We start from the raw sequence: 19,325 nt of genomic DNA, 5'->3' as shown, positions 1-19,325 counted from the left end.
AAGATTTCTAAATTAGTACTCCATGCTTGCTTTGAAAAACACATTGTATGTATTTTAAGCGTATGTTTATGTTTTTTGATGAATCACTGTGTAGTTTGGGAATTTGTTTTGTTATTTTTTTACCTGAGACTACCTGATGTTTGTGGGTTTGTAACCTGGGCTTCCAGCTCAGGGAGTAAACAAGCTGCGTGAACTTCCTCCAAACTGTGCTAGAAGGATGCACAGGTCCTCAGGCAAGAGCATTCCTGAGCTAACTTACTACAGTTTTCCTAAGCTAATTAAGGAAGAAAAACACAGTGATCAAACTATGATGAAGTCAAGTTTGAACCAAATCAGTGGGCTCAGCTGATTAAACTACCAATTTAATATAAAAGATGATCATATGATAGTGCACACAAACATGTAAATGCAAAAAAGAAAAAGGCAGGTGAATGAAGTCTGCCATCACAAAAACAAAGCTTGAATTACTCCTGCAGCAGCATGCTCATTCTGTCATTCGCTACCTGAGTGGTGACAGGTGTGCTGAAGCTCAGGCCGTGTGCTGCACCTCTTGGGAAGTCTCAGGCACCTTCTTGGTCTCTGGGTGGAGTGTCTGGGGCAGGCAGGGTCTCCACGGGAGACCTCCTGGTGCAAGGGAAAGAACCACTTTTCTTTTGTCTTTCCTTTCTTTTTACAGGGAGTGTTCCTCACTTTTTCCGCCTCAGAGGTGAATGCTATGGCTTTGGGGCCGAGTTGCATGGAGTTAAGCAGGAAGGGGTGGCTGCAGTTCAGTCCCTGGTGGGTGGCAAATATCTGAGGTGAGGGTGGGAAGTCCCACCACTGGAACGGTCCTTCCACTCACATCGATTCCCCCCATACATGAGCAGCGAGGTGCGTGCAGGGCTTTCAGTCTAGAAGCGCAAGTGGCTTTTATGTGCACACAGTCTACCCATGTTTAAGGGACTGATGTTTTCCCGTGTCAATTTGCATGTCAATTTCATGGCAATATTCCTCATGTGTACCTGTGTCCAGCCTGCTCTCTGCCAAAGGTCTGGTCTTCTCTGTGTTCAAGAGTGTGTTCCCCTTCCATGCAGGTTATCCAGGCTGTCTTCTTCGGGATCTGCGTCTTGACTGACCTGTCCAGTCTTCTCACTAAAGGAAATGACAGTCAAGAGCAAGAGAGGCAGCTGAAGAAACTCATTTCCCTCCGTGACTGGGTGATGGCTGTTCTAGCTTTCCCTGTTGGAGTGGTAAGTGTGGTGTTAATCTGCCCATGTCTTTACAAATTGGGTGAGCAGTGTTCTTTACTGATTGTTTTCTGGCTAAAAGGCTTTCCCACCTCTCTGCAAAAGACTGCAGAAAGGGAAAAATGGTAGAGAAGATTTTAACAACTCTTGTTTTTCACAGGTGTAAGGGAGCGCTGGTGTTGCTGAAATGATTTTTGGTTCATTAAAAATATGTACTTTACAATAGGAACTTGATTGTGCAAGTTATTTCAAATGTGAATTGTACCAGCAGCATCTTGAGAATCAATTTGGACTTTTTCTGCACAGTGTGTCATAATTGGGAGTAGTGGGAGGGCTGGCTGTGGCATGTTTCACACTGTAACAACCTGACCACAGTTCAGGCAGTAAGCCGTCTTGTCATGGGCAAGAAGGAAAGTGAGAGTCCAGGTTGCTCCCTGTTAATCCCATAGGGGATTCAGAGCTGACAGAAGAAATGGGATAGGAAAACAAGGGGGTTGTCAGTAATGTAAAAAAGCACACAAGGTATGGAAAAATATTGGTTTTACATGTCTTTTTCAAGAGAAAACTATTTTTTGGATCAGGTCCTACTCCACTGGGACATTGCTGTCAGTGGCAAAAGGTGCTGAGTGTCTTTATGTGTCTCATACCACACTTTGAAAGCAGCCAAAAATCCAGAATTTCATGGGTTTTTACATGGAAGTGTGTTCTATGTCAGTCTAAGTTTAGGTTACATTAAAAAAATGTGTGAACCTTTCATTAAAGTATTGCTTTTATTGTAATTCACGGTCAGGCTTTAATTCTAGGTTTTTATTTCAGTGTACAGTAGTTCAAAATAAATTAACTAGAAACAATTTTTTTTCATCGTAGGACTATTAGAAAACTCTATGAGGTCTCTAAAGTTGTACTGTTTCACAAAAGCTGATCACTTATTGTCAATTGACAGCAGTTAACATCAATCTATCATGTATAATTTTGTATATTCAAGAGATGCTTCGTTAAAATGCGATTTCACCATTTCTGTGGGATTTCACAATGCATGAAGAAATACAGGATCCTTTCACAAAGTTAGAAAATGCAAAGCATATGTGAAACTTTGCAGGTATTTCTTTCATAAAAACCCAGCAGGTAACCTTCCCTTACTGTACTTGCTGGCCCACCTCTTGGGAGCTGTCACAGTTCATGTTGGGGTGACAGACTGCAGTTCTCCAGACATGGTAGAAGAAACTACATCAAATAATACAATTTTTGTAAAAAAATAAGTGCATAAACAGGCTTGCAAATATGTATTTTTATGGGTGCAGAAATTTCATAAAATCATAGAATGGTTTGGGTTGGAAGGGACCTTAAAGATCATCTAGTTCCAACCCCCTGCCGTGGGCAGGGACACCTTCCACTAGACCAGGTTGCTCAAAGCCCCATCCAGCCTGGCCTTGGACACTTCCAGGGATGGGGCATCCACAACTTCTCTGGGCAAACCTTTCCAGTGCCTCACCACCCTCGCAGTAAAGAATTTCTCCCCAATATCTAATCTAGATCTACCCTCTTTCAGTTTAAAGCCATTCCCCCTTGTCCTATCACTACATGTTCTTGTAAAAAGTCCCTGCCCAACTTTGCTGTAGCCCCACTTTAGGCACTGGCAGGCTGCTGTAAGGTTCCTCCAGGGCCTTCTCCTCTCCAGGCTGAACAACCCCAACTCTCTCAGCTGTTTTCACAGGAGGGGTGCACCAGCCCTCTGGTCAACATTATATGTTACATTTATATTTCAAGGGAGATTGGGAATTAGAAGTAGTTGTGATTGTGATTAGCAACACACGCTTTTCCTACTGTGTTGATAGTGGAAGTGAAGAAGGAGAACAATATCACATTATTTGTCTTTATTTAAAGAGTGCCTTTTTCATTTTATTTAAGTGCCTTTTTCATTCTAGAAGTGTAAGCCTTTACGTGCATCAAAGCACACTCTCCTTGGCGCTCCCATGCCATTCAGGATTCAGGGATTCTCTCCTGCCACTGTTTTAGCTCTGTACTGTTGTCTGTGTGCTCCTGCACCCCCACAGTGTTCCTCACCTTGAAACTTTTCAAGATCTTGGAGAATTTCAGATTCACTTTGTCTTTTCAGTTCTGCACATTTCTTTCAGGCATCGTTTCTCTTGCCACCACCAGTAAGCGAGGAATGGCAACTAGCCATTGCCTGCGTTAGAAGTACTGTTGCAACATTTACAGGTCAGCAGTTCTCTAGAGATGTGTTGCATACCTCAGCTAGGTTTTCATACAGAAACAACTTAAGTCTTAACCAAAAAAAAAAATAAATCCAGAAAATAGTAAGAAGTGGCCATGCTCATTGGGCAGATGCTGTCCATTTCCAAAGGTAGCTTTTCTGTAGTGAGGGGGACCAAGTGACTACCACATATTATTTCACTTTACTTCTTATGAGAAAAGCCTAAAAAGGTTGTTTTCATTGTTGTTTCTTCTCCTGGCTACTGGGAGGCAAACAGCAGCCCTTCATAACTTAACACTGGCCTCCGCTCCTTCCTGAGACCTGATCTTCTCCAGCAGAGCCCATCACACCACAGCTACCACTTGCCAAAGCCTTGCCTGAGGGACTGCCAGCCACTTGGGCTGTTCTTCAGTGGGATTATGGGTAGGAAGAGTTCAGGGCCTGAAAGTAGCAAACATCTAACAATGACTTTGTTCTCTAAAGAGCTATTTATGTGTAAGAAAATACCCAGTGAAATTTTGGTATGCGGAGGTGCTTGTTAGAAGGAAGATATTAAACACCGGAGTGTCGGCAGAAAAAAAGTTAAGTTCCCTTGTTTCCCATATTCTCTCAACAGCTTCCTAAAAAAAACCAAACCAAACCACCCCAAAACAAAACAAAAAACCCAAACCAGAACAAAAGAAGTTCAAATGCAGACTTTCTTTCTTTGAGACTCACCCACCTAGCTCTCCATGGAGCTTCTCAGTGGTTTCCAGCAGCGACACAAGGGAACCTTCATACATAAAAATGGACAGATGTGAATAAAATCCTTGTTGGATTTCTAATGTAACAGCAGTGGTCATGCTTAAGTACTTGTCAGTTACCTTAACATCTAAATTATTTTTATTGCTCAGTGTTTTACACAGGGCATGTTTAGGGAATAATGCAAATACTGGGGGAACATTTTAAAGCCCACTAACTGTAGTTTTTCAAGAGCAATTCAACACAATTTTTTCTGTATTCCCTGCTTACTGAAGCCCTTGAGATGACTTGTTCTGAAAAACAGATGAGAAAAGGGGTTTCCACTCCCAAGTCAAACAATGATGTGTGAAAACAAAGAGGTAACAAAATAAAGTATTTCATTTTTAGTACTTCCTAAAGAAGTCTTACATATAAACCACTTGGGAAGTCTGACCACCAACCTCCTCCCACCTTCCAGAGGAGGGGAAAGAACCAGCCCAAGGGCAAACAATCTCCTTGGGTGGCTTTGCAACAAATCAGATCTTGCAAAATCTTTGCCGCAGATCATCTCTCTCCAGTGTTGTTTTATGCATTGTGTATCTTTGGGGGCTGAGATAAAACTGCATTGCCAACCTATCATTTTGTTTAGAAGCATCAAGAAATAAATATGAACTTCTTTGAAGGACACAATGACTACTGTTTACCCATTGTTGCTCTTCCTAATATGACTCTTAAAATAATGAAATCAGAAATCAATAGACCAATTTTCTATGCAGTAAAGCTTTATTCCATGAAAAGTCTGTGGGCAACACTTCCTGGCCCTTTTTCAGTTTATTATAAGACTGGGTTACTACTTAAATGCCTAAGAGATCAGGAAGCATCCATTGAAGAAAAATGCTTGCATGGACACTTTAGAAGTTTATTACCAATTCTCAACTATACTAGCTGCACTTACCCCCCTTTTATCAGTGTAAAGGAGATTTATATTGGGAATAATTTACACTGCTAGAGAAGTGCGAGACACACTTAAAGTCAGAGACTACACCAGTGTTTTAGACTATCCCTACTTTTTTCTGTTTGTTTGACAGATCTTGAAGTTGGCGAGTTTCTGTGTTTAATTAGCATTTCATGTAAACTATATATGGTTTTATCAATATGTTTCTTATAATTTGTACTAAAAAAGAGGAAGAAGAGACAAAGCAGGCATTTCTAGTTTAGCACTGTGTTTAATTGAAATAATAATAAGAAAGAAAATTGATACTGTTACATATTAGAAAAGAGATTGCTGCCTAGAAAATCACAAACTCTACCATTGAGGGTTTATATCATGTAGCTTTAACAGCTCTTTTGGGGTCTGAATCTAAACTGACAAGAATTATCTCATATTTTTTATATTATACTTTTATGCTTATAAAAATCTGTGATACAAAAGAAAGTCAAGCATGCTTTCTTATCTCTTGTTTCTCTTTACTGATAGAGTCAAAAGTAATCTTCTACTTCTGTAGATCATCAGTAATGCTGATCTGGGATCTTATCCCAGGAAAAGATGTGTAGGTATTTGCTCCAGTCTCCTACTTACCTTGTTATTTGACCAGACTACAAAATACTTTTATTTCCATTACTGACTTGACCACGTCAAAATCTCTCTAGTCTAGATTTTGTCTTCATCTGTAGCGTTGTGGTAGCTGGTGATGGGAGCATGAGCAAGCAGTGATGCCATTGCCTCCTGAACTCTGTTCTCCGAGGAAAGTCTTCCCTGGCTTTCAGTTCCCACTCCTTGTGATTTCCTTCACTGGCCTTTCTGGAATTCATTTGGTGTGATACTGTGCTAGCACTAGATCCCACCTAAAGCCAGTACCATGCAAATTTGTGCTTAGTGTGGTCTACCTTTAATAACACTTCACTTCTACATGTAATGCCTTTAACCCTCAAAGAGGCTCACAAATGATATATTTATACTCACAGTTAACTGCAAATGTCTTGGGAGATAGCCAGAAAGCTTACCTTTAAGAAGTACTTAGAAGAAATTTTGTCAAGGTCAAAAGGGTTGGGTGTTTTTTTTTTTTCTTTGTCATGAGGCCATCCAGGAAATGAGTGAACTGAGCTGTGTAGCCCAGCCAGAAACAAAAACACACAGTGCAGGAAAATATAGTTCCACTGGGTTCATTCTTCGTTTGCATAACATTTCTTGGTCGGGCTCATGTAAAACAGCAAATTATGCAATTCTTTTCACTGGCTTTCCTCTCGTAGTTTCTCCTTGCTTCCATTTGTGGTGTTTTGATAAAGCCACTTGTTTTCCCTTTTGAATCATCAACCATTTCCCAACTTGTTCTTTAAAATTTTTCCCTTGGCAGTGCCACATGCTCTTCTTGTGTCCTCTGAAGCTTCAGAGACAAAGGACAAAAACTCAAGGAATATCTCCTTAACTGGGAAAACATTTAGTTTTCAGCCTTGATTTTTTTCTGCTGCTGTGTATTTGTTTAGCGATACTTATGCCTGTGACAAGCGAGCTGCTCCACACTTTCAAACCGTTTCCAAGGTCTGTTTGCAAATTTGAGGTCCCTCTGGTCTATAATGACCCTAAAGAAGATAAGTAGCAAATGAGGGACTTCCATTCTTTTATAAGTTGTTTAACCTTATGTTTAACCAAGTGATACCTGTCTTCGGAAAGCTGGCAATCTTATGAGTCTCCTGTTATCTTCCTTGAATTCTGGGCCTCGAGTTTTTCTGAAGAGGAAGTGGAAGGGTGACATTTTTGCCATTTCACCTTGGGAACAAAAGAAAATAAAATATTTGACTCCCTGAAATATGCCTGCTGTGTATGAGCAGCCTGTTCAGCCTGGGAGGTGAGGGTAGTGCCATGACTGTCTCCACAACAGTGATGAATTGTGCCACAAGGAAGGCAGCATGAGCGACAGAGCTGCTGTTCTGATGGAGCCTTACACAGGCAGTGTAAAGAAGCAGCTCAATTGTATCATGATCTGGCACTGCATGACCATGTGTGATCTTGGCAAAACCCAGCCCAAATAAAAGTCTACCAGTAGCTAAGTGTAAGCATAGTAGAGGTGATTTAGAAGTACCAGACCAATAGCTGCTCATTAATCAAAGTAAACAAATTCAGAAGCAGCCAAGGTAGCTAAGTAGCAAGTTCTTGTTACAGTTTTTTTTTATCCATTCTTGTTACAGGTTTTTTTTTTTTATCCAGACAGTTCATTTTTAGTTAGTTTTGGTTCATAGTGCAATAGTTCATTTTTATAGCTCATTTTATCCAAATGAACTAATTATAAGGAAAGGTAAGGTGAACCATTCAGACACTGGAAGGGATCTTCCCCAGGGTGTTGTGTTAGTCTCGTGTTGGGTCATGCTCTGAGACAGGTTAGTGCTGTAACACCTTGGGTTTTGCGCACTTCCTTTACCTTATGGCTGCCTTGTGATAGTGCTTTGCTAAGCAGCATTTGCCGTCTGTAGCTCCAGATGGCTGCAACCAGCTAGGCTGATCCTGTTCCATCCATTGGCTGACTTTGGTTAAGGGACAGATGGCATGTCCCCTCTTTTCTTATCTTTACCTCCTTGGCAAAGTCTATTGTTTTATTCTGCTCCACACAAAAATCACAGGTCAAAGCTTGCCAGCTTTGTTGCAGTCAGTTCAACCTAATCCTGGGTGATTCTTCTTGCTGTAAGACTTCCTTGGAAAAAAGCGTTGTCAGTCTTGGTCTTCATGCACCTGAGAATATGCTTTTATGTCCCAGTTGGTCTTAGCAGATTCTCAGAGACCCACTGTGATAATACATGACTTCTAGGAAGCCTGTAGAGAAGAGGATACTTTTCTTCCATTTTCCCTGCTGTTCAGCTATTCATATCCTGGCACTTACATGTCAGCAGGTGTGTAAAGAGCTAGGCTGTGCCAATGCCAAGGCTGGCCCAGAAGAGAGACTTCTTATGGGGTGCTTTATATTTGCAGTATTTTTCAGGCTGTCCATCATAACTCTTTTTTCCCCTCTGTCCTCTGTGCACTAGTCAAATAGTCCAAGCTTATTCTGAGCAGGCACCAATAGCTATCATAACAGATGGACAAGTGTGTTGGAAGCTAAGAAGCTATGTACTGTATGCACACTGAGGGAACAGTGTACTGGTTCAGGTCATTCACATAACTGGCTGGCCGGCATGTCTGTGGTTAGAACAAGGTGCCATTGATAAACTGCAACCTGAATTTAAGCTCTCCGAAGTCAGAAGCATATGAAACAACTTACACCTATGCTGTCACACACACTAGCAATTTGCTGATTTTGCTGTGGTGGCCCCGTATTTCTTGCACTTTCTTTTACTGACCCCCCAAATTACTCATAAAATCATGGGCCACATCTTTGGGTGGACTGACCTGCTGATCTCAGTGAAAGTGCTGTCTGGTGCCTCTCAAGCTTTAAACTTGGACTTGTTGCTACTGTGTAGAATTCCCCTAAAACGGTCACTGAAACACTCCTGGGCCAGGTATTGGGTTTTACTGCTGTAAACAATTAGCCTTTTATTACTAGAAAACAGGCTCAAATTCAAGGTGAGAAAGAATTGTTTTAATTAAAAGATTACTTACTTTGTTCTTTCCCCAGCTAAGGTAAGCTAAAACTATTATTTCTGTATATTTTTGCAGCTTTATATTGTCTTCGCTTTTCAGACATCAAGGAATCTTTAAAGAATAATTTCTGCACACTTTGGCAAAAATTTAGCCTAATGCAAACTTTATCTGAGCCATCCATCCTGTCCTCAGCCTAGAGGAAACAGTGGTCTTTCACTGGGCTCCTGGTGAATAGTCTCTGACAAGAACTAAGTCAAATGTTGTGTTAACAAACAAGCAGGATACTAGTCCTCTTTTCTGCAGATTCCAGTCCATGAGTTATATGCAGAGTAGTAAAAGGTTAATTTATTTTTTTTTAAAGCTATTTTGATGGCTGACACAGAAAAGTGCAAAGGGGAGTTTATAGGCTTCTGTTCAGGGTAGAATGTTTCATATTTATATGTTCTATGAATTCCAAGTGATATTTTACCTGATTTTCCATTTGTTTTCTATCCTGTTAGTGGTGAAACATTATTTATGTGCTACATCTGCTACTAAAGTTTAGTACTGAGTAGTAATTTGGCCACAGGCATGTAAGTAAAAAATGAGGTTTTTTCCAGGCTGAAAGTCAAAAAAAAAAAAAAAAGTCAAAATTCTTGTGAATGCAAAGATTAATCCAGATGAACACTGTTTATTAAATCAGGATTTGGTCAAAGAACAATAATATCCATGTCTGTCCATAGATCATTTGCTAAATGCCTCATTTTGCTATCTAAAATGTGTGGCTAATTGTTCAGAAGCATGTATTTTTAAATGTCTTGTCTTTTGGTTTTTTTCTTCTCTAGTTTGTTGTGACGATGTTTTGGAGCATCTATATCTATGACAGGGAACTGGTTTACCCAAAGCTGCTTGATAATTTTATACCAGCGTGGCTAAATCACGGAATGGTGAGTAAAGTAACTCAAACACTTCCTTGCATAAACAGAAGTGTAAGACACTGATTTCCCTGTGCATGACTCTGCATACACTTAGAGCTAATCCCCCCAGAAGTGATTAAGGAGCATTGTTTGCAAGTAAGAATAACATCTTTCCTTCCTTGACTCTTGAGTCAAATTTGAATCTCTATTGGGTTGAAACAGTGGAGATTTGAACTTTTCCTAGTCCCATGTTAATTGTAGGAATCAGCTGTTGTGTGTGATAAGGTACCTTTCCCAGAGCACTGTCACCCTCGTCATGAGGAAATTTAATCAAAAGAGACTCTTCTACTGAAGTCCTGACTTTGACAAATCTTGCTCTAAAATGACAGAAACACTTAACTGAGTGATTCTTTACTGTTCTACCGAAGTATAATTTGTGATGAAAATGTTTTGGTTAAAATGCTTGTTCAAAAAATCTCACTATGCTTTTTGAACTTGTATGTTTTTAGAAAAAAAAAAATAGAAGTAATTACTCATTTCTCAAGCACACCAGACTTGTGTAGCAGAACCTGTATCTGAGTATTTTTAATAATGTGGACTTCTATGCCATCAATGCAGAGTTTCAAAATTGTTGCATTGGTAATCATAGAAGTAGTTTCTTGAGAAGAACCTTTTCATCCCTCTCTGGTATGTCAAGTTGGACATGCTTTCTCTCAACTATATGTTTAAGTGTTAAGGGAAAGATAAGGACACACTTTGCCAGCAGGTACTTAGACTGTTTATGTAGCATTTGGAGCTGAAAAGTGTCATGTTTGCTTCTCTATTTGTGTCTGTGCAAAATGTTTCGTTATGACTTTGTTTTCCATACTGGGGCATGGCAAACCATTTGGCACTGGTGCTCATCAGTAGATGACAGCAGAGCTTATCCTTCAGGGTGTGAGTACTTTATCACCACAGCATATCAAGAGTTGTCTACTACTGCTGCACTTGATAAATAGGTCCTTTGTGGGGTGGGGCAGATGGCACTGCTCTTTATTTTCCCTAAATTGCATGTTAAAGGAGCAATATGAGAGTTAATACTGACAAGAGGAGCATCAGCTTCTGCTAGGTACTACACTTCTACAATGTTTTGAAAGGCACAGCATGATGTCGTGTATGTGTAGAGCTGAGGAAAGAGCCTGATGACTCCTTCTGTGTTTGTTCAGACTGTCCTCCCTTGAGTTTTGAGGTCACAAACTGAACACTTGCAAACACTGCCAAGCCATACATACATTGATTTTTTCCCCACGCATCAGTGCCAGTTCTGATGATATTTCTTCCCGGTGACATTCCACATACTGAAGGTGCCTAACCTATAACATTTTTTTATGAATGAGCACTGTGAAGTGGTTGACAACAAGCAGCCCTATGTATTCAGGAAGTCTCCTCTGTGCCATAACTAAAAGGCAATCCAAACTCATGTTGCTGTGTAGAAATGTATACTTACTGAAATATCTAAAGAGGGCTTTTGTTTGAGATTCTTGGACATAATAGAGTGTTATGAAAAGACTTTTTTTTTCCAACTTGAAATATTGTAGAAGGCATTTTTGAAAGACTTTTGTAAAGGAATTGTTTGCTGTGTCAGTCTCCATTTGTCCAAGAGTTCCTTTAGCTCAGTCACAGAGAAAGCTTATGGCTGTTGGGCTTTTCACCACCTTTCAGTCTAATTCTTTCTGTTGTTTTAGCCATCGTTTTATCTTTACCAGCTTTCACACTAATTAATTCTGATGCATTGCCCATCACAATATGAAGGGGTTCTTAAACTACTTTAAGGATGCTAGCATCTCACTTAGTAGTAGTTATAATTTTGACATGGCAGATTTTAGAGAATCTGATAGAGGTCCCCTTGGTGAAAGGGTAGGACCTCTGGGAATACAGTTTTAGAAAAGTCAGGACCCCTGGCTGTTGTTTTTTACTGAAATGAACATTTATTCCCATCTTTTCCTGCACATTTTGACAGCAGCTGTGCAGAGTCAGTGACAATTTTTCTGAACGCAAGGGTAGCTGTACTGGAGCCTAACCTTGTACAACAAAATTCACACACGAGATTCATCAACCTTGGCAGAAAGAAATCTGTCAGTGAGAGGTGGGTCCTTTTGCTGATGAATTCCTCTTCCCTGTGAGCTTCCCCTGCAGTGCCGGGTGCAGCTCCTAAGAATCTGAGATCAAGTGTTACTTCACCTGTGAACACTCCATCCAGGTTTTTTCACAGCAGTAAACACGTATTTATCACAAAAAAGCCACAAAAAGTGGAAAATGTAAAACTATTTCCACAGTAAAAAGATTCCCTGCTTTAACTGAAAAGTCATATTTTCAAAAGTTTCTGACAGATGTATTATGACCAGCTGTAACAACTTGCTCAACTCTGAACATCAGCCTGCAAGATCCACAGGTATAAAAGGAATGAAGATTCATGAAAACTGGCTGTAATAATAGCAATCAGATTTCCATTACTAATATCGACATGTATAAAAATATTTGGGAGTATTCATGCTTTGGAAGGATCTTGAAGTCTGTATGAAGAAATTGTTTGAAGGGCTGGCCCGATTCAGTGCATTAGCCCAAGCAGCAGTGGTTTGGGCAGCAGTGTCTGCTACTTTGTTAGGTTATAATAATTAGTTCCCATCCCCCTTTTTTCTCCCCCACTCTTTCCCATCCCTCCTATGCAGTTACAACATTGTCTATAGTTAAAAAAAAACCTGCTTTCTTGAATACATAGTAATGTCTTGCTAATACTCAAGAGCTGTCACTTTTTCATAGTGAAACTTTTTCAACATCTAAAAAATTCCTAATTATAAAAAAAAATTCCTCTCTAGACATGGAAAACATAACGGAAATGAACCTCACAGCTATGCAATTCCATTACCAATTCAGTCTTAGTATTGTTTATAAAGCTTCATAGAAACAGGAAGAGGCTCATGAGTGCACACAAAGATAGAAGCCATGAAGTATTTACCATGAAATTGCATATAATGTCAATAACTGTATTTCTATTACATATATATACACACACCCTCCATAATGATTAAAAGTATAATTCCCGTCTATAGAAAAATCTGTGTAGTAAGTGGTGCCTCATGGTACCTCATACATACAGGTTCATACACCTGTGAAAGGCATCACTAACAGAGTTTTACTGTGTCGTAAAACTGATATATTTCATCATCTCAGCCAGTCGATTCATCCATAACCACTGGCATCCCTGTGACTTGAGAAATGACCAGGGGAAATCAGTGGCAGGGTTGCTGTCGATTTCAGCAGGACAAGGATTTCATCTCTGTTTATTGTGTGAAGGAGCACATGTGGGTAGCTGAGGTTAAGCTTCTGTCAGTAGAAATAACTACCTGTCTGAAGAGAGCTGTTGGAGAATAGGGCTGGTCTATTTCTGAAGTGTCAAGTTCACATCCTGTATTTATTATTTATGCAGATGAATTCATCTTTGCTGGCTACAATTTTAGTTGCTGGATTACTGAACTCTTCCATCAACGATGTTGTTCGTGTTCTTGGGAATGTCCTGCTCGTTGGATCCATATCAACCCTTAATTCCACAGGCATATTTTCCATGGGAAATATTCTTCCCATTTCTGATGGCTGTCTATCTGATCTCTATCAGTATTAGGAATTTTTAATTAAAAGCTAACCTTTAGTGTTTAAAACTAGTGTGTCATAGTAATAGGATTTTTATCGGCTCATTCGTTGCACCTTTTTGTGTTGGGACTGGGCAGGATCATGTGTGGATAACATTTGTTTCCAGAAGTTATATTCCCTTCAGTATTAGAACAGACTATAAAACGAGTGGTTGCCCCTATTCTGATCAATGCCCACATAAACAGATCTGGAGACTGAATTAATTTCAGCTTGAGCATTGCTGATTTTGAGCCAGGTTACATGGCAGGACTGCATGCAGTATCTGTCCAAGTTAGCATACCATTTCAGCGAGAGTCCTTCTTTGTTTTTCACAGACACTGTCCCAAATTCTTTTTAAAAATGTGAATCATCTTTTGTTCGTGGCAAGGAAAGTAAAATACAGAGATAGAAATTACTTACTGAGGAGTTCAGTGGCTTTGGAAGTCAGAAACAAAGAATTGTCTTCATAGGAAAACTCTAGAGGAGAGGTCAGGGAAGGGGGAAGGGGAATATACTCTGCCTCTATGGAGTTAGAAAATTGTTGTGTGCGTTCTGTGCCGCTACAATCTATTGAAAGCTCTTTCAGTTTTGTACTCTGTTCTTTTTATGCTGCTTTTGGGCAAAAAAGGCATTCCTAGAAAGACATGCCCTCTGTCATTTTATTCAAGAGAATGCACAAAACCTGGGACAAATAGCAGATGAAGACAAGTTATGGAGAGGAAGGAGTCTGTCCAAGTGGTACATCTCTGCTTATTTCACAAGTTGGCTCTCTTTTCTTATTACTGGCTGCTCAGCTGAAAAAGCTCAGCCCACTAGAGAGTGGTAAAGGAGTCCCTCCGGCCATCTCCCAATTTGTTCTTCCTGGCAGCCTTGTCTTAGGTCCAGTGGCCTTGGCTTGTTTGTTGCTTTGTTTTTCTGGCGGAAGGCTTTTTTCCTTGGTGACTCAGCAAGTCAAAAAATAGAAAAGCCATGCAAAGATCAAAATTCATAGTAACCTGGCATATAAAGATTGAACGGGCCAACACCGGTGAGTTTTTTGACAAACCTATCTCTCCATCATTACTTGGGTGGGTTGCTGCACGGTGCTCACTCTGATGGACAAACAAGGAGATGTCCTTTTTTCCAGCAAAGTGTTTCCACCTAGCATGTTGCCCTAAAAATCCTTTTCAGATATGACTCATTAGAAACAGTGCATTATACTTCATGAGGATGCTTGCCTAATACAGCAATATCCCACGTGTGGGCTATTTTTGTACAAGGTATGGCACCTTGATAATACCTCATGCTTAAGTCTGGAAGATACTTACCCTTTTCTGAGATTTTTTTCTAAATCTAATTTAAGGCTTTCAAGGATATTCCAGCTCAAGTGCTCTTCTTACTTTATCTGTAGTATTTTCATATGTTGGGGGTGAATAAAATCTTCAGTGCTCCAGGAAGGAGTTCCTGTTTGTTACATGGCTTGCAAAGTTTTCTGATACAAATCAGGGAAAATCTGTAATTTAATTTCCAACAGAATAGCCACCCCTAGATGGCTCTTATTTAAACATCTATCTGATGGAAAGAACGATTGAAGCTGGTTGCCTGGGGACCCAGAATATTTGCAAAACTTGTGAAAATAATGTTGTTGGGTTTGTACACTTATTGCACGTTCATGCTGTAGTTATGCGGTTCTGTCTGGTATCTCTCCTCATTATCTGCCAGTTCCCCCACTGGAGCGTGAATACAGTAGTATCCATTATCCCTCTGCTCTAGAGAGAAAGCAGCAGCAGCTTAAAAGATTTTTTTGATGTTCTGTTACTTATGTGAAGGGCTTGGAAATTGGTGGTGTGTCAAAACCTGTGACAGCGTGGCACCTGAAAATTGAGGCAGGCTGCTATGTAAAGAAAACTGGTATGAGTAGGTAAGGAAGGTAAAGAAGAAGATCTGAGCGGCATCCTCTGGGAGCATGAGGAATACCTTTACCTAATACAGTCATAGCACAGCAGTTCTGTGAAGCGGGAAGCTGGCCTTAACCATGTTATATATCGGCAGGAGGAGACTCACGAGGGTAAGGTGAAGACAGCTTTCTAACTGAACACAGGTGCCTAATGTTTCTGCTTATTTGCTATTTCCAGTAATCTAGAGAAAACACACATACAGGCTCCTCCTGGTACGAACGAGCCCAACACGTTCTAATGAGGGACCTTTTCTGAAATACCTTTGAGTACTTAGTAGCAGCTAAGCACGCGAGCCCTACTCTGGACATGAGCATTGCAAATGAAAAGTCTGAGAGCTGAAATCCCCAGATGAGATCTTTTTCTGAAGTTTTGCCTTTTTCTGTTGACAAGGTCATGTAACTCGGTCTGTTAGCACAGAGGATGGGAGCATGTAGTGTCAACACCAAGTCGTGGGAGTGACTACCAAAGGAGAAGGGGAGTCAGAGAGCACAAAAAAGGAGGTTAGGGAAAGATAGATTGATGAGAGGAGAAGACAGGCAAGAGAAAAGAAATGAATCAAAAAGTCAGCTGATGCTCTTCCAGTTCCTACCTTGAAAAAAAAGAAAAGAAAGCAAAATAGATGAGGCAAGTGGATAAAAAAGGAGCCACAAAATAATGTAGACAAAGTGAAAGAGGCTCAAAATGCTCAAGGGGACCTGAGGTAAGGGAAAGATGAGGAAAGGGGAAGCAAGGAAATAAGGAAAAGTAAGAAAGGGGAAATGACTAGTATGCTTTCTTACCATATCTTTGCATTGCTTCCCTGGGAAGACTTCCCTGAGATCTGTTATTAGATGAGTTAAGAGCAAGGTGATGGCTTATTGATGCTCCTGTGAGAGGAAGAGAATTGCTTCTGTTGCTGTTGGACTCAGGTTTACAGAGTAGTTGAAGTAATATTTGCACAGTGACATGCCAGGAGCGTCAAATCCTTGTAAAATGTTTAGGATTAAAACTGCCTGCAACCATGCAACAGTACGAGGCTTGTGTTCATATAAATTATATTTGTGTGGTATCGGTAGAACGGCATCAGTGTCTTTGCATGTCTGTCTATATTCTTATCTCACAATGCCATATGTTATCTTGACTGTCTTTGAACCTCGGAACTTCAGTCCTGCTGTTGAAAACAAGCCTGTTCAGAGTGTGCCTTTACTGTTTCATACCAGCTGTGGAGTGTGAGTTGCATTGCATATTAAAACAGGTGCTGTTTTCTAAGGGTTGCGGGCATGCTGGAAGATCACATATTTGAAGCAGCACAGGTAAGAAGGTGTACTATCTGTATTTCAAACCGCTCTCTGCTTTAGCAGACAAGGCTAGGTGTAACTGGAAATAATAATTATAGTAATAGTAGGAATACTGATAATAAAATCTCAGAGCCGTATTTTCAGCTGAAGTCACTTACACAAATGATTGCTAAAGCAATTACTACAAGCACAAAAGAAATGAGTGAAGAAAAGCCCCAAAAGGACATACAGAGGGAGCCTTAGACTTTCTGCCTTTCTCTGGGTGTGGAGTATGTACTGAGCTGTTTTCCTGGAAGCAGAGTTTGGCCCTGGACTGCTAGGTCTGTTAAACCAGCAGCAGCGTGGGATGGAAACTCATTTGGTTCATTCCCATAATTCTGACAATATTAGGAACACCAGCTTTGTTTTAACATTCACTTTCTGTGCAGCTTATATTGCTCGCTGTAGTCACTACTGGAGCTGTGCTCAACTCTTGCAGTGCTTAAGCCGGTACGTTTCTCTGGTGCTTCTATACAATTTATCAGATAACGTGGTTTGCAGGTTATAAATGTAAATAAATGTTCAACTTTAAAATCAGTGCACAATGCATTAATAACTGGTAGCACATTTTTGATAAAAATCTATGTGCCCTGCTGTCTTCTTTCTCAGTTAAAATTAGACACTTGTTTTATCTTTTGACATAATAGATTTGGTTTTTTCCTGAGTTGTTTTTTTTTTTGAGAGAACATAGACACATTGTAGAATCAAACAGTAAGTGATACATGATTATGATTCATGATAAGTATGTTTAAACAGTGTCTTTTATCAAGAAAAGAGAACATTTCACTGGAAAAACTTAATGTATTGTGGGGAGGATTGCTTACGTTGAGGAAGGTTTGGTATGTCAGCTGCCCGCTACAGGTTGTGTGCTCTAAAGCTCCCCATATGCAAGTCACCTTGGAGACAAGAACTTCAAAAAGGTTTCTGTCTTTAGCAGGCCATGCAAACATAGGGAAGGATTCAAATATCTCTTGGAAGGTATAGTAGCTTAATATGCATCAATTGTCCATCTTTATGTATGTAAGGCTCTATCCTTTGCATTATGATTACAGTAAAATGCAGTGTTATGTGTCCTTGGGCATGCTGGCTTCCCATTCATCAGCACTCACATAAGAATTAGAATGTACATACAATAAAAGTGAGATTATACGATATTGTACCCACTTTACTAAACTGTGCTGTTAGTATTCACACATGTGGCAAATATGACTTAATCAGACCACAAATATTTTGCAGCATTCCATGGTATCTCATTTATTTGTTTAATTTGCCACTATAGCAACTGGATTCCATCCTTTTAGATTCTTTTTTTCACAGACCTATGATCTACTTGGTTGAAGCTTGGCAGACAGTTTTTCCTTCAATTGAAGGCATATGCACTAACTCAGTGACCAGATTTTTACCTGTTTATCATTGTTGGAAAGTAGGTTATTTCACATGGACACAATACCAGAAGAATCAGCAGACCTGGTGAAGGGAGCCCAAAAGCTTATATGCTTTTTCCAGCCCTTGAAGTTGGTGGAATAAAAAATATTACTTCTCCCTGTATCCCAAGATCATTATTGCTACAGGAATGCTAATACAAGGACATATTTTGACTTTGTTTTTGTAACAAATACCACTTTTTTAAAGTAACTTTTCGTTGTTACTTGCTGTCTTTTTGCATTTCTTTGGATTTGGAAACCAAATTAATTTTGGAGAAATAATTTTCATATTCAGGTGATTAACGTGTTGAAGTAGTGCCACAGCAGTAATGTTTTATACATGCAGATAGGCAGAAATAAAGGATTTGGGGACAACCTTGGGAATTACTTTTGCTTCTTGCGGGCTACGAGCTTTGACATAACCTGATGTCTGCACTGCTGTTCAGTTCAGTCCCTGTATATTACTTTCCCACATGGGTACAAGTAAGTAAAAACAGTGTACATTTTTAGTAACTCCTCAGATATAAGAGACTCAAATTCAGCATGTAGCATGAAGAATGTTTTTGACAGATGCGTAAGCCACTGCCATTACTCATGCAGGTCTACAATTATCCCTTTTACCTTTGGACATTTTCCTAAAGCACCGAATTCCCAGCCTGGTGCTCTGCTCGGGAAAAGCCGTCACCTTCCAGAGGTGTCTGTTTCTCTCAGAGAGACCATAAGGATGACTAAGGTGACTTTTCCTCTGTCAGACACCACAGTTACCTGAGCAAGAAAAGGTCCAACCATGGAGAAATAGCACGGGGTGTGGAGGTGTCTCAAAATGGCAAAAGGCAGACCAATGGCTAGTATATGCTCTTACATCTTTGTTGCAGTATTAACTGGTATCCTTTAACTCTTCACAGCTTGCTTTCTCTTCAAAGCAAGTAACACTGCATATTTGAAGTGCTGTTTAAACTCTGTTTTTAAATTTCCATTTTATTCCTAGTTCTGCCACTATTTTACTGAATAAGCTAAGTTGTATAGTGTGTGTTCAAAAGCCTTTATTAGCTAATGTCTGCATTTTGGGGGGATTCTATGGTATCTCATTTATTTGTGGGTTTTGTAATGATAATTAGAAAACAGTGCTGGCTTGGCTGTTACTGGGTTTATAGCACTGTGCCTGATTGTGGTTATGAAGTGTCCCAGGCGAGGCAGCCACTGTGCCAAACCAGACTGTGTGTGCCTGTACTCCGCTGGTCACCCTGCTGGGGGCTTGCTGGGGGCTCAGAGGTATTTCCCTTTCATGTGCCTCAGTGTCCTGGTCATTCAGTTGTAACGAAGAGGCAAACAGCCTTTTGCAAATTACTTTGAGG

General features: G+C 40.1%; 1 protein-coding gene across 8 annotated transcripts in view; it reads left to right on the top strand.

Moving 5' to 3' along the window:
* The window catches only part of AIG1 (androgen induced 1), a 127,987-nt gene that overhangs the window by 38,050 nt on the left and 70,612 nt on the right, over positions 1-19,325 (top strand). For 5 of the 8 annotated variants that reach the window (XR_013928578.1, XM_080390087.1, XM_080390085.1 and 2 more), the window contains exons 2-3: positions 1,074-1,229; positions 9,556-9,657. Coding sequence is in view for 4 of the 8 variants with exons in the window: in XM_080390087.1 (XP_080246213.1) it covers positions 1,074-1,229; positions 9,556-9,657 (258 nt within the window). In the remaining 4 variants the exon portion in view is untranslated. Of the gene's footprint in view, positions 1-676; positions 798-1,073; positions 1,230-9,555; positions 9,658-19,325 lie in introns of those variants that run through there. The other 3 variants (XR_013928579.1, XR_013928580.1, XR_013928581.1) reach the window with 1 other exon arrangement.

This window comes from Falco punctatus, assembly GCF_963210335.1.
Source record: "Falco punctatus genome assembly, chromosome: 5".
Classification (NCBI taxonomy): Eukaryota; Metazoa; Chordata; class Aves; order Falconiformes; family Falconidae; genus Falco; species Falco punctatus.
This window is presented reverse-complemented; position numbering and strand designations above follow the sequence as displayed.